The following is a 14,806-nucleotide window of genomic DNA, read 5'->3' as shown; positions in this document are numbered from 1 at the left end:
TCTGGCCAGTTTTTAAAACACTTTCAAGTGAGCTAGTCTTTGTTGAATAAAGCAAAACATATTGCTGCATCATTTCTTTTTATCTCCAAGAGTTTCTGACATCAGCATCTCTGTGAAGAAAGCAGTGAGTCTGGCTCTTGTTGCCCAGGCTGGAGTGCAGTGGCGCGATCTCAGCTTACTGCAACCTCTGCCTCCTGAGTTCAAGCAGTTCTCCTGCCTCAGCCTCCAAAGTATCTGGGATTACAGGCGCCTGCCACCACGCCTCACTAATTTTTTAATTTTTAGTAGAGACAAGGTTTCACTATGTTGTCCAGGACGGTCTTGAACTCCTGGCTTCAGGAGATCCACCCACCTTGGCCTCCAAAAGTCCTGTGTTTACAGGTGTGAGCCACTGTGCTTGGCCTTTTTTCTTTTTTTTTAATAGACAAGTTCTCGCTCTGTCACCTAGGCAGTGGTGTTATCACGGTTCGCTGTAGCCTCAGCCTCCTAGACTCAAGTGATCCTCCTGCCTCAGCCTCTGGAGTAGTTGGGACCACAGCATGCCACCACACCCAACTAATTTTTAAAAGTTTTATACAGAGCGTCTTTCTCTGTTGTCCAGGCTGGCTTTGAACTCCTAGCCTCAAGTGACGCTCCCCACTTTGGCTTCCCAAAGTGCTGGGATTACAGGCATGAGTCACCACGCCCAGCCTATAGTAAATTTCATTGTGAGGATTTCATATTTTTTGCAAGTGCCTTGTTTAGTCATCTGTGTGCCCTTCTATTTTATACCTTATTAGCCTCTGTGTTTTACAAATGATTCTAACAGGCCAATGTGGGTTCTTTTTAAAAATGGGGTATGAAATAAAAGGGGAGAATTCTAGGTCCAGGTCTATGGACAAATCTGGTAAGGTTGGTTATCGATAAAGAATTAAACCTAATTGTAGTTAGGTTCTTTTTCCATTTTGCTGGAGCCGAGTAAATGTGCCATTAAAAAAAAAAAGTCTATTTGGGCTAGGCACGATGGCTCACGCCTGTAATCCCAGCACTTTAGGAGGCCGAGATGGGAGGATCACCTGAGATCAGGAGTTTGAGACCAGCCTGGCCAACATGGTGAAACCTTGTCTCTACTAAAAGTGCAAAAATTAGCAGGGCACAGTAGTAGGCGCCTGTAATCCCAGCTACTCAGGAGGCTGAGGCAGGAGAATCGCTTCAGCCTGGAAGGTGGAGGTTGCAGTGAGCCGAGATTGTGCCACTGCACCCCAGCCTGGGCAACAGAGCAAGACTCTGTATCAGAAAAAAGAAAAAGAAATTTACTGTAATACTAACCTGCATAATTCATGTTTTATCATGTTTACTTCAACAGCAAAATAGCAGGGAGGCAGCTGACTCACAGCACTTACAAATTCTTTCTTTAGAAGGAAATTTTCCTCTGATTTTCTATCACACCAGTTCAGGTTTCTTTGCTCCCATAAGTCAGTTGCTGGTACGTAAACGGAGGTTGGGGAGGGAATGCAGCAGGGCAAGGATGGTATCATCATCCTCAACCTCCTCCCCAGCCATGCATGCTCATAAATTATCAACAGACTTCTCAATGTCATGTTAAAAAATGAGAAAGACCCAACTGAATGAACACAGTCCTGTTTTTCTTTTTTTTTTCTTTGAGACAAGGTCTCACTCTGTCACCCAGGCTGGAATTCAATGGTGCAATTTTGGCTCACTGCAACCTCCACCTCCTGGGCTCAAGCGATTCTTGTGCCTCAGCCTCTCAAGTAGCTGGGACTTCAGGCACATGCCACATGTCGGGCTAATTTTTTGTATTTTAGTAGAGACAGGGTTTCACCATGTTGTTCAGGAGAGTCTTGAACCCCTGAGCTCAGGCGGTCCACCCACCTCGGCCTCCCAAAGTGCTGGGATTACAGGCATGAGCCACCACGCCCGGCCCCTAATCTGCTCTTTATAAGAAAATTGTAAGAGATTGCGCCATTGCACTCCAGCCTGGGCGACAGAGCAAGACTCCGTCTCAAAAAAAAAAAAAAAAAAGAAAGAAAGAAAGAAAGAAAGAAAGAAAGAAAGAAAGAAAGAAAGAAAAGAAAACAAAATGTATATGAAGCAATCCTCAATAAATGATTGCTGATAGTTTTATTTTGGTAATAACCCTGGGTGGAAGGGTTGTTCCATGATATCAATGATCAAGAAGAGAATAATAATGCCAATTAACAAGAATCGACCAGGTATGGTGGCTCACACCTGTAATCCCAGCACTTTGGGAGGCTGAGGTGGTTGGATCATTTGAGGCCAGGAATTCAAGACCAGCCTGGCCAACACGGTGAAACCCCATCTCTATTAAAAATACAAAAATTAGCCAGGGTGGAGTGTGGTGGGGGTTGCCTGTAATCCCAGCTGCTTGGGAGGCTGAGGCAAGAGGATCACTTGAACCTGGGAGGCAGAGATTGCAGTGAGCTGAGATTGTGCTGATACACTCCAGCTTGAGTGACAGAGCGAGACTCTGTATCAAGCAAAACAAAACAAACAAACAAAAGCTACTATAAGGCTTACGTATCAACTTTTTTGATCCTGTAGGGTGTTATTATTCCCATTTTACAGAGGAAGAAACTGAGGCATAGGAAAGTTCAGCAACAAGCCCAAGGTCACACACCTACTTATGGCGGAGTCAGGCAGTCTTCACCCCACCCCCAACTGATTTTTAGATGGACTGGGGACTGGACCACTTGGACCATTTTCTCTCTCTTTTTTTTATTTTTCTGAGACAGTTTTGCTCTTGTTGCCCAGGCTAGAGTACAGTGTCGCGATCTCAGCTCACCCACCCTCCACCTCCCGGGTTCAAGTGATTCTTCTGCCTCACTATCCTGAGTAGCTGGAATTACAGGTGACTGTCACCATGCCTGGCTAATTTTGTATTTTTAGTAGAGACAGGGTTTCTCCATGTTGGTTAGGCTGGTCTCGAACTCTACCTCAGGTGATCCGCCTGCCTTGGCCTCCCAAAGTGCTGGGATTACAGGCATGAGCCACTGTGCTCAGCCACTTGGACCATTTATTTCCCCCCAAAAACAGGGCTAAAGCAGCTGATGAAGCCATGGTATCCCCAGGGACTTCTTAGTCCAACTTTGCCAGTGACCTGTGGGGTCACCGTGGTCCAGGCCTTCCCTTTTCTTGATCTCCACTTCCTCATTTACAATGAAGGAGTTAGACACAATCATTCTTGATTCTGAACTATAGCCCAGGAAGAGGCATTTGGGAATGAGGCCCTGGCCTGCTGATGACGTCATAGAGGGGAGGGTTCCGCGAGAATAGTCAGGCGTTTGGAAGCCCAGTGCCACAGTCTGCACTGAGCTGGGCTCAGGAAGGAGAGAATCCAGGCGGGGCCTGTTGGGCCCAGATCTTGAGTGCTCTTCCCTCCAGAGTTCCCGGCACAGTCATGGATCAAAACTTAAGGCCTAAAAAGGCTCAGAATGAGGCGGACACCAATAACGCAGACGTGTTCTTCCACTCCCACTCATCACCCCCATACCACAGGCCAGGCCACGGTGGATCTCACCACCATCACAAGTCACATCACGGTGTGCCCCATCATCGTGATGAATCTCGCCACCCTCCGGAGTTCCAAGACTTCCACGGCCGTGCCTCCTCCTCCCATGTCCCCCAGTCTCATCGCCACAACGAGGCGCGGAATCATGGCAAGGCCCACGGCCCCACGGGCTTCGGTCTGGCTCCCCCTCAAGGGGCCGCCCCCTCCCTGCATCCCTATGCTGAGGACTACTTTGATGGCAGGAGGCTTTCCGATGTGTCCCAATACAGTGGGTCCCAGCAGCAGAGTGACTCCCGCTACCACGGGGGGTCCCACCACCACCGCAGACAGCACAATCGTGGTGAGAATTTGTCCCGCTATTCCTCTGGCATGTCCCACCAAGGCAGCGAGGCTTCCCACAGTGATGGGTCCTACCTGCCCCATGGACCTGTTGCCTACAGTGAGTCCTTCCACCAAAATGAGGCTTTCTACATTAGCGGGATCCAACCTGACAGGACCCACCATCGCCAAGCCCACCAACATGGCTGGCCCCACCATCGCCAAGTCCCACAGCATGGAAGACCTCCTCATCACGGAGAGGCCCTTTCCCATCCTTCCTTTGTGGGTATACCTGACTATCACGGCGAGTACCGCCAAGATGATCGCCACCCCGGCGAGCACCACCGCGATGAGCACCCCCACCACTCACAGCACCACCACCACCAGACCCACCAGCACCAAGACCACCAGCACCGAGACCACCACCATGGCGCACGTCATTCCGGTTACCTCCGCAGCGACTACCAGTATAGGGACTCTGTCCAGAGCCCTTCCCAGCTCTCCATCCCACGGCAGTCCCCCAACTTGATTCGCGATGCCCTCAGCCCTGGTGCTTCTCATGCAGGAGCCTTCCCCTCTCACATGGCACACCCAAGGGGCTCGGCCCACAGCATGGTTCCATCCGGCACTTCAATCCACTCACATGCCAACCAGATGTCCAAAAAACTCCATCCCCAGATTATCTCCACCAAAGACTCAGAAAACCGGGGCAAAGAAGAGGGGCAATCTCGGAAACGCAAAAGTGAGTCCTTGCTGGGCCCCTTATGCCAACTCCCACTGCCTGGCGCAGGTTCCACACTTGACCTGGGCCCCACGCTGACCTTCCGTAGGAGTGGGAGTCCTCAGGATCCCCAGAAGTCAACTCCAAATCCCCAACAGGCTGGGTCCTGCCACAGAAGGCACAGGACTAGCACAGAAGCGGCTTGGCCAGCGGAGGGCCAGCAAACAGGCGGGAGTGACCATGGATGCTGACCCAGGCTGGGAGGGCGCTTGGGACCTTATGTCCCCCGCCTGCACACACTTGACTTTCTGTCGCTTTTCCTTTCAGTTAGCCAGCACCAGCGGACCCACAAGAAGGGACAGTCTACCAATCTCTTACAATGGCTGTGGGAAAAGTTAAGCCATCTCATTCAGGGCTTCCGGGAAATGATCCGGTCGCTGACCCAATCCCTGGCCTTTGAAGCCTTCGTCGTCTTCATCGTCTGCCTCAACACCATCATGCTGGTGGCCCAGACCTTTGCAGAAGTCGAGATCCGGGGTGGTAAGAGCCAAGGAGTCCTGTTCCCATGGAGAAGCCACCGTTCCAGGGCCTCCGTGGGCCTGATCCAGTGCGGGGCGGTTTATAGGACTCGGCTCACTTAATCCTCACCCCTGGGAAGTAGATGGTATTGCCTGGCGTTAGAGAGCGGCTCAGAAAGACCCCGCTGAGGTCGGCCGGCCGGCGAGAGACCCGAGGACCAGCTGGGCCGGAGGCGATGCTGTTCGCGCCGCTGCCACGAGGGGACGCATCTGCTCCAAACGAGCGGCTGAGAGCGGGCGGGCGGTCGCCTGGGACCGAGCTTCGCGGGAAGGGCCGGGAGCGGAGAAGGCCCTGGAGGGAGAGGATGGAAGGCTGGGGAAGGCTGGGCCCTCTGACGCCAGGGAGCAGGGTGAAGGCCGGGAGCCGCCTGGCTCGCTGCCTCAGGCTCCATTCTAAGCACTTTGCTTGTGTTCATGCATTTAATGCTCATGACTCTATAAAGTGGACTTCAATTATCCCCATTTTATTTTATTTTAGACGTAGTCTCGCTCTTTTGCCCAGGCTGGAGTGCAGTGCGTGATCTCGGTTCACTGCAACCTCCGCCTCCTGGGTTCAATGATTCTCCTGCCTCAGCCTCCCGAGGAGCTGGGATTACAGGCATGAGCCACCACACCCAGCTAATTTTTTAATTTTTGATACAGACGGAGTTTCACCATGTTGGCCAGGCTGCTCTCGAACTCCTTACCTCAGGTGATCTGCCTGCCTCGGCCTCCCAAAGTGCTGGGATTACAGGCATGAGCCACTGTGCCCAACAACAGTTATCCCCATTTTAAAGACAAGAAAACCGAGGCACAGAGCAGTGGTTAAGTCGCACAGCTGCTTAGGCAGAACCGGGGAGAACCTAGGAATCTGGGATTGTGTGAGACTCATGCTGAGGAGAGGGCAGGTTCTGGGTGCTGGGACAGCCCTGTACGCACCCTGTGTTCCTGCAGAGTGGTACTTCATGGCTTTGGATTCCATCTTCTTCTGCATCTATGTGTTGGAAGCCCTGCTCAAGATCTTCGCCCTGGGCCTCTCATACTTCTACGACTTCTGGAACAATCTGGGTGGGTGGGGCCGGGGCCAGGCTGCCGATGTTTAGTCTGGGGTGGGGGGTGCTCAGACCGAGAGAGGGGTGGGGAAGCGGGCGCTGTCATCAGGATCCTGCCAGGCTCAGGTGCCCCTGTGCCCTCAGACTTCTTCATCATGTCCATGGCCGTGCTGGACTTCGTGCTGATGCTGACCCACTCCTTCGCCATCTACCACCAAAACCTCTTCCGGATCATCAAGGTCTTCAAGAGCCTTCGGGTCCTGAGGGCCATCCGGGTCTTGCGGAGGCTCAGGTCTGTGGCCATGGCTCCACAGGAAGAGGGGACACAGGTCGGGGCCTCCAAGAAATCCACCGTAACCTGCTCAAGGGTTGGGGGCACAGGAGGCTGCTGACCCCAGCCTGCTTCTGCCTCCTGCCGTGCACTGGAATCAGCCCCCTCATTTTTCCAGAGAGGGGCTGGGACTCACCCAAATCACCAAGTCAGGGGCCTCCTGCCTTCAGCGCTAGCTCTGGTTGCTGGGCACAGACCCCCCACCCTGATGACTCAGTCCCTGCTCTTCTGCCCACAGTTTCCTGAACAGTGTCCAGGAAGTGACAGGGACCCTGGGCCAGTCCTTGCCATCCATCGCAGCCATCCTCATCCTCATGTTTACCTGCCTCCGTATCCTGGTGCTGCAGGGGCTAGGGGGTGGGGCCTGAGGGGCTGCAGTGGAAAGGGTGTGAGGGTTGGGGATGGGGCAGGGCGCTGCGGCTGGGATAGGACCCGAGAGCCGAGTTTGGCCCTGACCAGCCAGTCCTCTTCTCCGTGGTCCTCCGAGCGCTGTTCCTCAAATCAGACCCCAAGCGCTTCCAGAACATCTTCACCACCATCTTCACCCTCTTCACCTTGCTTACGCTGGATGACTGGTCCCTTGTCTACATGGACAGCCGTGCCCAGGGTAGGGCAGGCCCCAGTCTGCGGGCATGGCAGGGGATTGGCCGGATGGACTGGCTCTGAGGGCTCAGTGATCCCATCAGCAAAGTGGGGCTTCTGATGCCTGTGGATCGGGGTGTCAGGGGGCAGGTCCTGGTTGGGAGCCAAGCACAGCTTGACTGCGCCCTCTGACCTGCTCCCCCCAGGTGCCTGGTACATCATTCCCATCCTCATGATTTACATCATCATCCAGTACTTCATCTTCCTCAAGTGAGGACCCACCCCTGCTCTGCTGCCCAGTGCCACCCCCTCCTCCTCCTTGCCCCTGGGACCCCTACCCCAGCCCTCTCACCCTGATCATGCCATGCTGAACCCATAGGAAGTACAGGGTGCCCCTCTCCTCTGGCCTCCTCGCTGAGGGCACCCTCCTGTCCCCCTCCCAGCCTGCTGATTGCTGTCCTGGTGGATAATTTCCAGATGGCGCTGCTGAAAGGCTCCGAGAAAGTGAAGCAGGAGGTACCGAGTGGGGTGGGACGGGTGGACCCAATCAGGAAGCTGGAGGAGCGAGGCCAGAGGGCTCCAGGGATGAGCAGGCCTGGGACCCTGGCAGATCTGAGGCCTCTTCTTCCCAGAAGGCTACCTGGATCCAAAAGAATCCGCTGGAAGACTCATTGACAGAGCTCAAAGCTGCAGGTACCAGCTCGGCCTACCCTGGCCCCACCTGCCCGACCTCAGTGGGGGGCCAGTCTCTCCAGGCCCCCAACCATCCTCCACAGTCAGACACAGAATCCCAGGCTCAGTTTTAGAGTTTTAGAATTTGAGACTCAGGAGGACTTTAGTCCAGAGGACTCTAGGACAATCCTCCCAAAGCCAATTAAACTGCTTGTCAAATCTTTTTTTTTTTTTTTTTTTGAGATGGAGTCTTGCTCTGTCACACAGGCTAGAGTGCAGCGGCGGATCTCTGCTCTCCGCAGCCTCTGCCTCCCAGGCTCAAGCAATCCTTCCATCTCAGCTCCTGAGTAGCCGGGACTACAAGCATGTGCCACCACGCCCACCTAATTTTTGTGTTTTTTTTTTTTTTTTGAGACGGAGTTTCGCTCTCGTTACCCAGGCTGGAGTGCAATGGCACAATCTCGGCTCACCGCTACCTCCGCCTCCTGGGTTCAGGCAATTCTCCTGCCTCAGCCTCCCGAGTAGCTGGGATTACAGGCACGCGCCACCATGCCCAGCTAATTTTTTTTTGTGTTTTTAGTAGAGACGGGGTTTCACCATGTTGACCAGGCTGGTCTCAAACTTGAACTCCTGACCTCAGATGATCCTCCCATCTTGGCCTCTCAAAGTGCTGAGATTACAGGTGTGAGCACTGCACCCAGCTCTGCTTGTCTAATCTTAAAAAACCCACTTGGGGCCAGGTGTGGTGCCTCACGCCTTCATCCTAGCACTTTGGGAGGCTGAGACAGGCAGATCGATTGAGGTCAGGAGTTCAAGTCCAGCCTGGCCGACATGGTGAAACTAAAATACAAAACCTGCTTCTACTAAAATACAAAAGTTAGCCCAGCTTAGTGGTGTGCGCCTGTGATTCTAGCTACTCGGGAGGCTGAGGCAGGAAAATCATTTGAACCTGGGAGGCAGAGTTTGCAGTAAGCTGAGATGGTGCCACTGCACTCCAGCCTGGGCAACAGATTGAGATTCTGTCTAAAAAAAAGAGGCTGGGCGAGGTGGCTCATGCCTGTAATCCCAGCACTGTGGGAGGTCAAGATGGGTGGATCACTGAGGTCAGGCATTCAAGACCACTTGGCCAACATGGTGAAACCCCATCTCTACTAAAAATACAAAAATTAGCTGGGTGTGGTGACGGGTGCCTGTAATCACAGCTACTTGGGAAGCTGAGGTGGGAAAATCACTTGAACCTGGGAGGCAGAGGTGGTGGTGAGCCAAGGTTGCACCATTACGTTCCAGCCTGGGAGACAAGAGGGAGAATCTGCCTCAAAAAAATAAAAGTTCTGATTGGCCAGGCCTAAGTCACCTGTCTTCGAAGCTGGAGGGTGGGGCTAACCTCAGCCAAAGGATGTGGATGGAAAAGGGGTAGGAGTGATTAGTTCCTCAGGAAAATGGGAGTATTTCTCCCAGAAAGAAGTGGGGTAGGTGCCGGACAGGCAAACAAGCAAAAAGAATTGCATGGAGTCGCACGCCTGGAAAAGCAGCCTTGGAGCAGCCTGGACAGAAACGCCTCTAGCCGTTATCTTCCTGACACAGGGGGTTCCTCTGCCTCCTCTCCACATCCAGGCATCTTCTTGACCTCACCCTTCCTTCTCTACATCCAGAGCCCAAAGAGGTGTTGAGTGAAGGCACCATGCTGAAGCGACTCATCGAGAAGAAGTTTGGGACCATGACTCAGAAGTGAGGAGACAGGAAGGGAGCGAGGCCTGTGCCTAAGGGCAAGGCCTGGCTGGAGGGCTGCGGGAGAAGGGGCATGGCCGGCCCCTCTGGAAGGGGATGGAGTGCTGACACTTGTGGATGAGACTGTGGGTGCAGCATGGAGACCTGGAGTGGCTCCTGCACACCCAGAGGTGTGTGTGCCACCTGGGTAATCCCAGCAGCAAGGACTCCACCCATTCCTACACCCCATAACCATCCCCAACCTTTGTCAGGGTGGTCCCTGTGAGGGCTGCGGACACCCAAAGAGGACACAGACTCAGCCCCTACCCATGAGGACCCCACCTCTAAAGACCTGTGTTGGGCCGCAGAGGATGAGTGGACTTCAGCCTGGTGGAGGGATGATGAGGCGATTGGAGGAACGGCTTAGGTCAAGGCCTGGAACCCAGATGCTCAACCTCCATTCCTGTCTACTTGAGTGACCAGCTAGACCAGGACAGCTGGGAACTCATGCTGTCCCCATGAGAAGGGTCTCTGGGGAGCCAGGCCTTGGAGCACCAGGAGCCCTGCCCGAGCCTGGCAAACCCTCTTCTTTCTCCCTCCCTCCCTCCCTCCCTTCCTTCCTTACTCTTTCTTTCTTTCTTTTTTTCTTTCTCTTTCTTCTTTCTTTCTCTTTTTTCCTTTTCTTGTTTCTTTCTTCCTCTCTCTTTCTTTCCCTCCCTCCCTCTTTTCCTTCCTTCCCTCCCTCCCTTCTCTCTCTCTCCTTTCTTCCTTCCTTCCTTCTTTTCTTCCTTCCTTTCTTCCTTCCCTCCCTTCCTCCTTCCCTCCCTCCCTCTTTCTTTCTTTTTTTGAGGCAGTCTCACTCTGTCACCCAGAGTGTGCAGTAGCACAATCTAGGCTCACCGTAACCTCCACCTCCTGGGTTCAAGCAATTCTCCCACCTCACCCTCCTGAGTAACTGGAATTACAGGCATGCGCCACCACCCCTGGCTATTTATTTTTTTGGACTTTTTTAGTAGAGATGGGGTTTCACCATGTTGGCCAGGCTCAAACTCCTGACCTCAAATGATCCACTTGCCTCGGCCTCCTGAAGTGTTGGGATTACAGGTGTGAGTCACTGCGCCCAGCCTTTCACTTACCGTTCAAACTCAGCTCATTGACGCTGTCTCCAGAAGCCTTTCCAGATCCCCAGCACTGGGCAAGGTTTCCCTCCTCCCGGACCCTCAGCACCCAAGTTCATGCCTTAGAGTGTCAGCAGCTCTCGGCTCTGAGGGCAAAGTCTCTTGTTCATCTGCATCTCCTTGAAGCACCGGCAGTGCCCATTGTTTCCAGTGTTCTTTGAGGAATGGGCTGACAAGATGGCAGGAGGGTGTGAATGGGTCAAGGATGTGTAATGTATGTTGATGAGTGGGTGGATGGACAGGTGGATGGCTGACTACACAGTATAGAAGGTGTCGATGGGTTGGGAGGGCGGCTACAGGGAAGAGCAGGTGGATGGAGCAGGCGGTGAGTGGCTGGAGAGCCAGACGGGTGAGTGACTGGATCAGGAGGTGGGTGGATGGATGGGTGGATGGTCGAGTGGGTGCATGGAGAGGTACGGGGCAGATGAGCTGGGCGGTTAGGAGGATAAACAAAGCCAGAAGCCTCTGTGCTACAGGCAGACGTGGGGCTTTCTTGTATGTGGAAAAGGAGACCTCCTGGAAAGAGCTCTGCAGTCATATAAATTGTGCAGGGAGGAGGCAAGCAAGAAGAGCCTCTGGCTGGCTCTGGGGCCCAGGAAGCCTAGCCGGCAGGTCAGCCCAGCCCCTGCCTCTGTGTCCCCCCACCCACAGGCAGCAGGAGTTCCTGTTCCTCTACCTGCAGCTGGTGGCAAACGTGGAGCAGCATCAGCAGCAGTTCTGCTCCCAGGCAGCCATCATCGATGAGATCGTGGACACCACATTTGAGGTGAACCAGGCAGGAACAGGAAGGCTCAGATGCTAAGTCGGGGAGCTCATCTGGATGTCCAGAGCCCCTTCCCCTGCCAAGTGAGGGGAACCCGGGAGCTTGTAGCCAGAAGTGGCCCTGAGTAACATTCCCATGGGGATATGGGAGGGCAGAGGCTGTGCTGGCTCATTCACCCAGCTGTGCCCCACCAACCTCCACAGGTCGGAGAAGAGGACTTCAGGAACTGACCCCAGGAGAAGGACACCAGTTACAGACTTCAGCCCTGGCAGTCTGCCCACCTGGGTACACTGGGGCAGGTCCCCAGATCTGCTGGAATGATTGTCTGGGCCCTAATAGAGTTTTTAAACCCCAGGAGGCTCCATGTCCTCACTGGCTGGACCTAGGCGCTGGGAAGGGAATTGGTGAACACACACACCCGAGTGGGTGCCAGCATTGCGTGTATGCCAACGTTGTATGTGAAAGGGGCTACTTTTGGATCCCCTCCAGCCCCACCAGGGCCTGCATCCTAGCTCAGCCCAGCAGGGCATTAGCAGCAGCCGGAAGGTTGAGGTAGAACGTGGTCTGGGCTCAGGTGCCGGGAGGGCTGAGGACACAGTAACCCTGCTTTGGGGAGGAAGGCCCATCTGGCCCAGAGTCAGGAGAAAAAAGAATAGGCTGGAAAAGCCGAGGGTTGCTAGGCCTCAGGGACCAGTGGGCTCGAGAAATGGGGGCCCAGAGCCCAGAAACTGAATCCTGCCGGGACCCTCAGCTCCTGGAGAAGAGCGCCAACTGGATAGGGTTAACAGGAACTCAGAGGTCAGAGGTCACTGCCATATCCTGCCCTTCCTGGAGTCAGACTCTAGAGCCGCACTGAGGGGTGGTAGAGTGGGGGCTGCTCGTCTTTCTGGCCTCAGGGAAAGGGGGCAGGCAGGGGTGTGGGGAGGATCCTGCTGCTGGGAGAGGGAAGCAGGGAATGAGGTTGAAGACTGCACCCCACTGCCTGCTCTAGGGCTTAGATGAGCTCCCCGACTTAGAGTCTGAGCCTAGGCTGGATGTCCAGAGCCCCTGTCCCCATGCTTGGAAGTGACAGTGGGACACTGGCCTATGCTGGGTGCTGGAGATCTGGCACTGAGGCAAGTTCAAGCCTAGCCCTGAGGGTCTCTCCTTGGGTGGAGGGTTTTCCGTGATCTACAGCAGACATCCCACCTCCAGCAGAGGCGGAGCCAGGGTGTGATGCAGGCTGGAGGGAGTCAGTAGGGGCTGAAGGGCAATAGTTTTTTGCCAACCCTCCCATCTCTGGGCCAGTCAGTGCTGGAGCTTCCAGGGCCCCAGGACAGAAGAAGCATGCCCCCTCCCTGGTCTGGCCCAACCCAGGGTCCTGGAATAAACTGTGCAGAGGAAATGCCATCTGGGATTTGGGCACAGATTCCAGGGCGGAGAGATCACCTGGCAGACGTCTCTGGGCCTTGCCTCTCCCCACCACCTCACACATTCATTCAACAGGCATTTCCTGCCACCTACCCTGTGCCTGTCCCATGCTGGGAGCCCCTGCTTGGTGGCACAGGGGAGACCTTCCAAACAGCGGGCCCCCCCGCACACCCTGGGCTGTCTGAGCTGCCACATCTGACAGGCTTGGGCAGCAACAGAGCTGGATGTCATCTCCTGGGTCCCCAGCTCCTGTCAAATGCCACCCCCTCAGCTGCCCACTCCCAGATGGGAGCCAGTGCCTACTTTCCACTTCCCCATCCCCACCCCAATATGGCCTCCGAAGGCAGAGGGCAGGGCCTGGGAGCTGGGGCTGCTGCTCATTAGGCCCCATCCTTGGACAGGGGACCAGGCAGGCACAAGCAGGGTGTGAGGCCTTGTCAGAAGGGAAGGGACCGTGGGATGCTCTCCGCAGCCACTGCAGTGCTGCCTGCCTGGGCCTGATGGTGCCGACACCTTGCGCCCCCAAGGCCCGTGTCCCAGGCGTGGGTGTGTTCTTGTGTGTCTGAGGAACGCCTCTGGGTGTGGCCTTGGGTTGTGTTTGGGTTTTGTGTGTACATCTCCAGGTTGTTTATCTGGGGTGTGTTGCTTCTGTGCTCATGAGTCGCTAGGCTGTGTTTCTCTGGGTATGCGTGTGATATCTGCCAGCATGAGTGTGTGCTCTGGGTGTCTGTGTGTGTATGTCTGGTGTGCTGTGCTTTAGGGGTGTGTGTGTGTGTATGTGTTGGGGGCATGAATTGTAGCTACAAATTCAGGTGTGCAAATGTTGCAATGATGTCTTCTTTGTTTTTCTTCTTTTTTCCCCCCTCCTCCTCCTTTTCCTCCTCCCCCTCCCCCTCCCCCTCCTCCTCCTTGAAATGGGGTCTTGCTCTGTCTCTCAGACTGGAGTGCAGTGGTGCGATCTCAGCTCACCACAACCTCTGCCTCCCAGGTTCGTGATTCTCCTACCTCAGCCTCCTGAGTAGCTGGGATTACAGATGCCCACCACCACACCCAGATAATTTTTAGTCGAGACAGGGTTTTGTCATGTTGGCCAGGCTGGTCTCGAACCTCAGGTGATCTGCTGGCCTCTGCCTTCCAAAGTGGTGGGATTACAGGTGTGAGTCACTGCACGTGGCCGCAATGCTGTTTTTTTTTGTTTTGTTTTTTGTTTTTAAGAGATGGGGTTTCACTATCTTGGCCAGGCTGGTCTTGAACTCCTGACCTCGTGATCCACCTGCCTTGGCCTCCCAAAGTGCTGGGATTACAGGCCACTGTACCCCTCCTGCAATGCTGTTTTCTTTACATGACATTAGGTTGAATCTGTCCCCTCATCCCTCCTGTGGGTGGTAATGAGCTCTGCCCCTCTAGGGCTCCCAGTCCAGCCCCATCCAGGCGTCTTGCCCAGGGCATGGCATGAGAGGCATCCTTGTGGTGTGGAGCCCACAGCGTGGACTTGAGAGGCACTGTCCTGGCCCCCAAGGTCTCTTGGCCTGCAGGGGTTCTGCCATCATTGGGCCACATGCAAGTGGAGGAATCTTTATAGGTTCCTGAGTGAGGACACCACCTGGCTGAAGCCCCACATGCCACCCATGAGTCCCTCCTGGGGCTGAGTGGGAGCAGAGCACAGACTCCTCCTCAGAGTACTCCCAGGCAGCCAGCCCTGTTCAGGGCATCACCCATTCTCTGTAGGTTTGCACCCACCCCTTACCTCTGAGAATATTGGGAGTCTCTGGCTATGTGTGTGGCTCTGAGGTTTGCTCCTCTATGCCTGTGATGCTGGGGTGTTTAGGGGGCTCAGCCCTGCACCTTCAGCACTGTCTGGACTGGGACAGCAGCAGATCTGCTGCAGGTGGCAGGGTGACCTCTCAGCTTGGGCTGGGGAGCTGGGAGCTGCCAGAAGTAGGAGTGGGGGTTGGGGGGAGAAGCGAAGCACTTAGGAGAAACCAA

The 14,806-nt window shown here is 54.6% G+C and overlaps 1 protein-coding gene across 1 annotated transcript; it reads left to right on the top strand.

The window, feature by feature from the left end:
* The first annotated feature begins 3,320 nt into the window (after positions 1-3,320).
* Positions 3,321-11,774, top strand: CATSPER1 (cation channel sperm associated 1). The gene is made up of 12 exons (XM_035263366.3): positions 3,321-4,589; positions 4,896-5,108; positions 6,080-6,193; positions 6,322-6,469; positions 6,747-6,838; positions 6,972-7,115; positions 7,297-7,360; positions 7,534-7,606; positions 7,723-7,783; positions 9,415-9,490; positions 11,299-11,413; positions 11,614-11,774. The coding sequence occupies exons 1-12, from the start codon at positions 3,419-3,421 to the stop codon at positions 11,638-11,640; spliced, it is 2,298 nt and encodes a 765-aa protein (XP_035119257.1). The 5' UTR covers positions 3,321-3,418; the 3' UTR covers positions 11,641-11,774.
* Positions 11,775-14,806: the final 3,032 nt, after the last annotated feature.

This window comes from Callithrix jacchus, chromosome 10 (assembly GCF_049354715.1).
Source record: "Callithrix jacchus isolate 240 chromosome 10, calJac240_pri, whole genome shotgun sequence".
NCBI lineage: Eukaryota > Metazoa > Chordata > Mammalia > Primates > Cebidae > Callithrix > Callithrix jacchus.
This window is presented reverse-complemented; position numbering and strand designations above follow the sequence as displayed.

Bases quoted from the DNA above. Each gene is read 5' to 3' on its own strand.
- CATSPER1 (XM_035263366.3), top strand. From the start codon at position 3,419: ATGGATCAAAACTTAAGGCCTAAAAAGGCTCAGAATGAGGCGGACACC. The intron at 6,839-6,971 runs GTATCCTGGTGC...CTGACCAGCCAG, and splicing joins CCTCATGTTTACCTGCCTCC to TCCTCTTCTCCGTGGTCCTC. The intron at 9,491-11,298 runs GTGAGGAGACAG...CCCCACCCACAG, and splicing joins TTTGGGACCATGACTCAGAA to GCAGCAGGAGTTCCTGTTCC.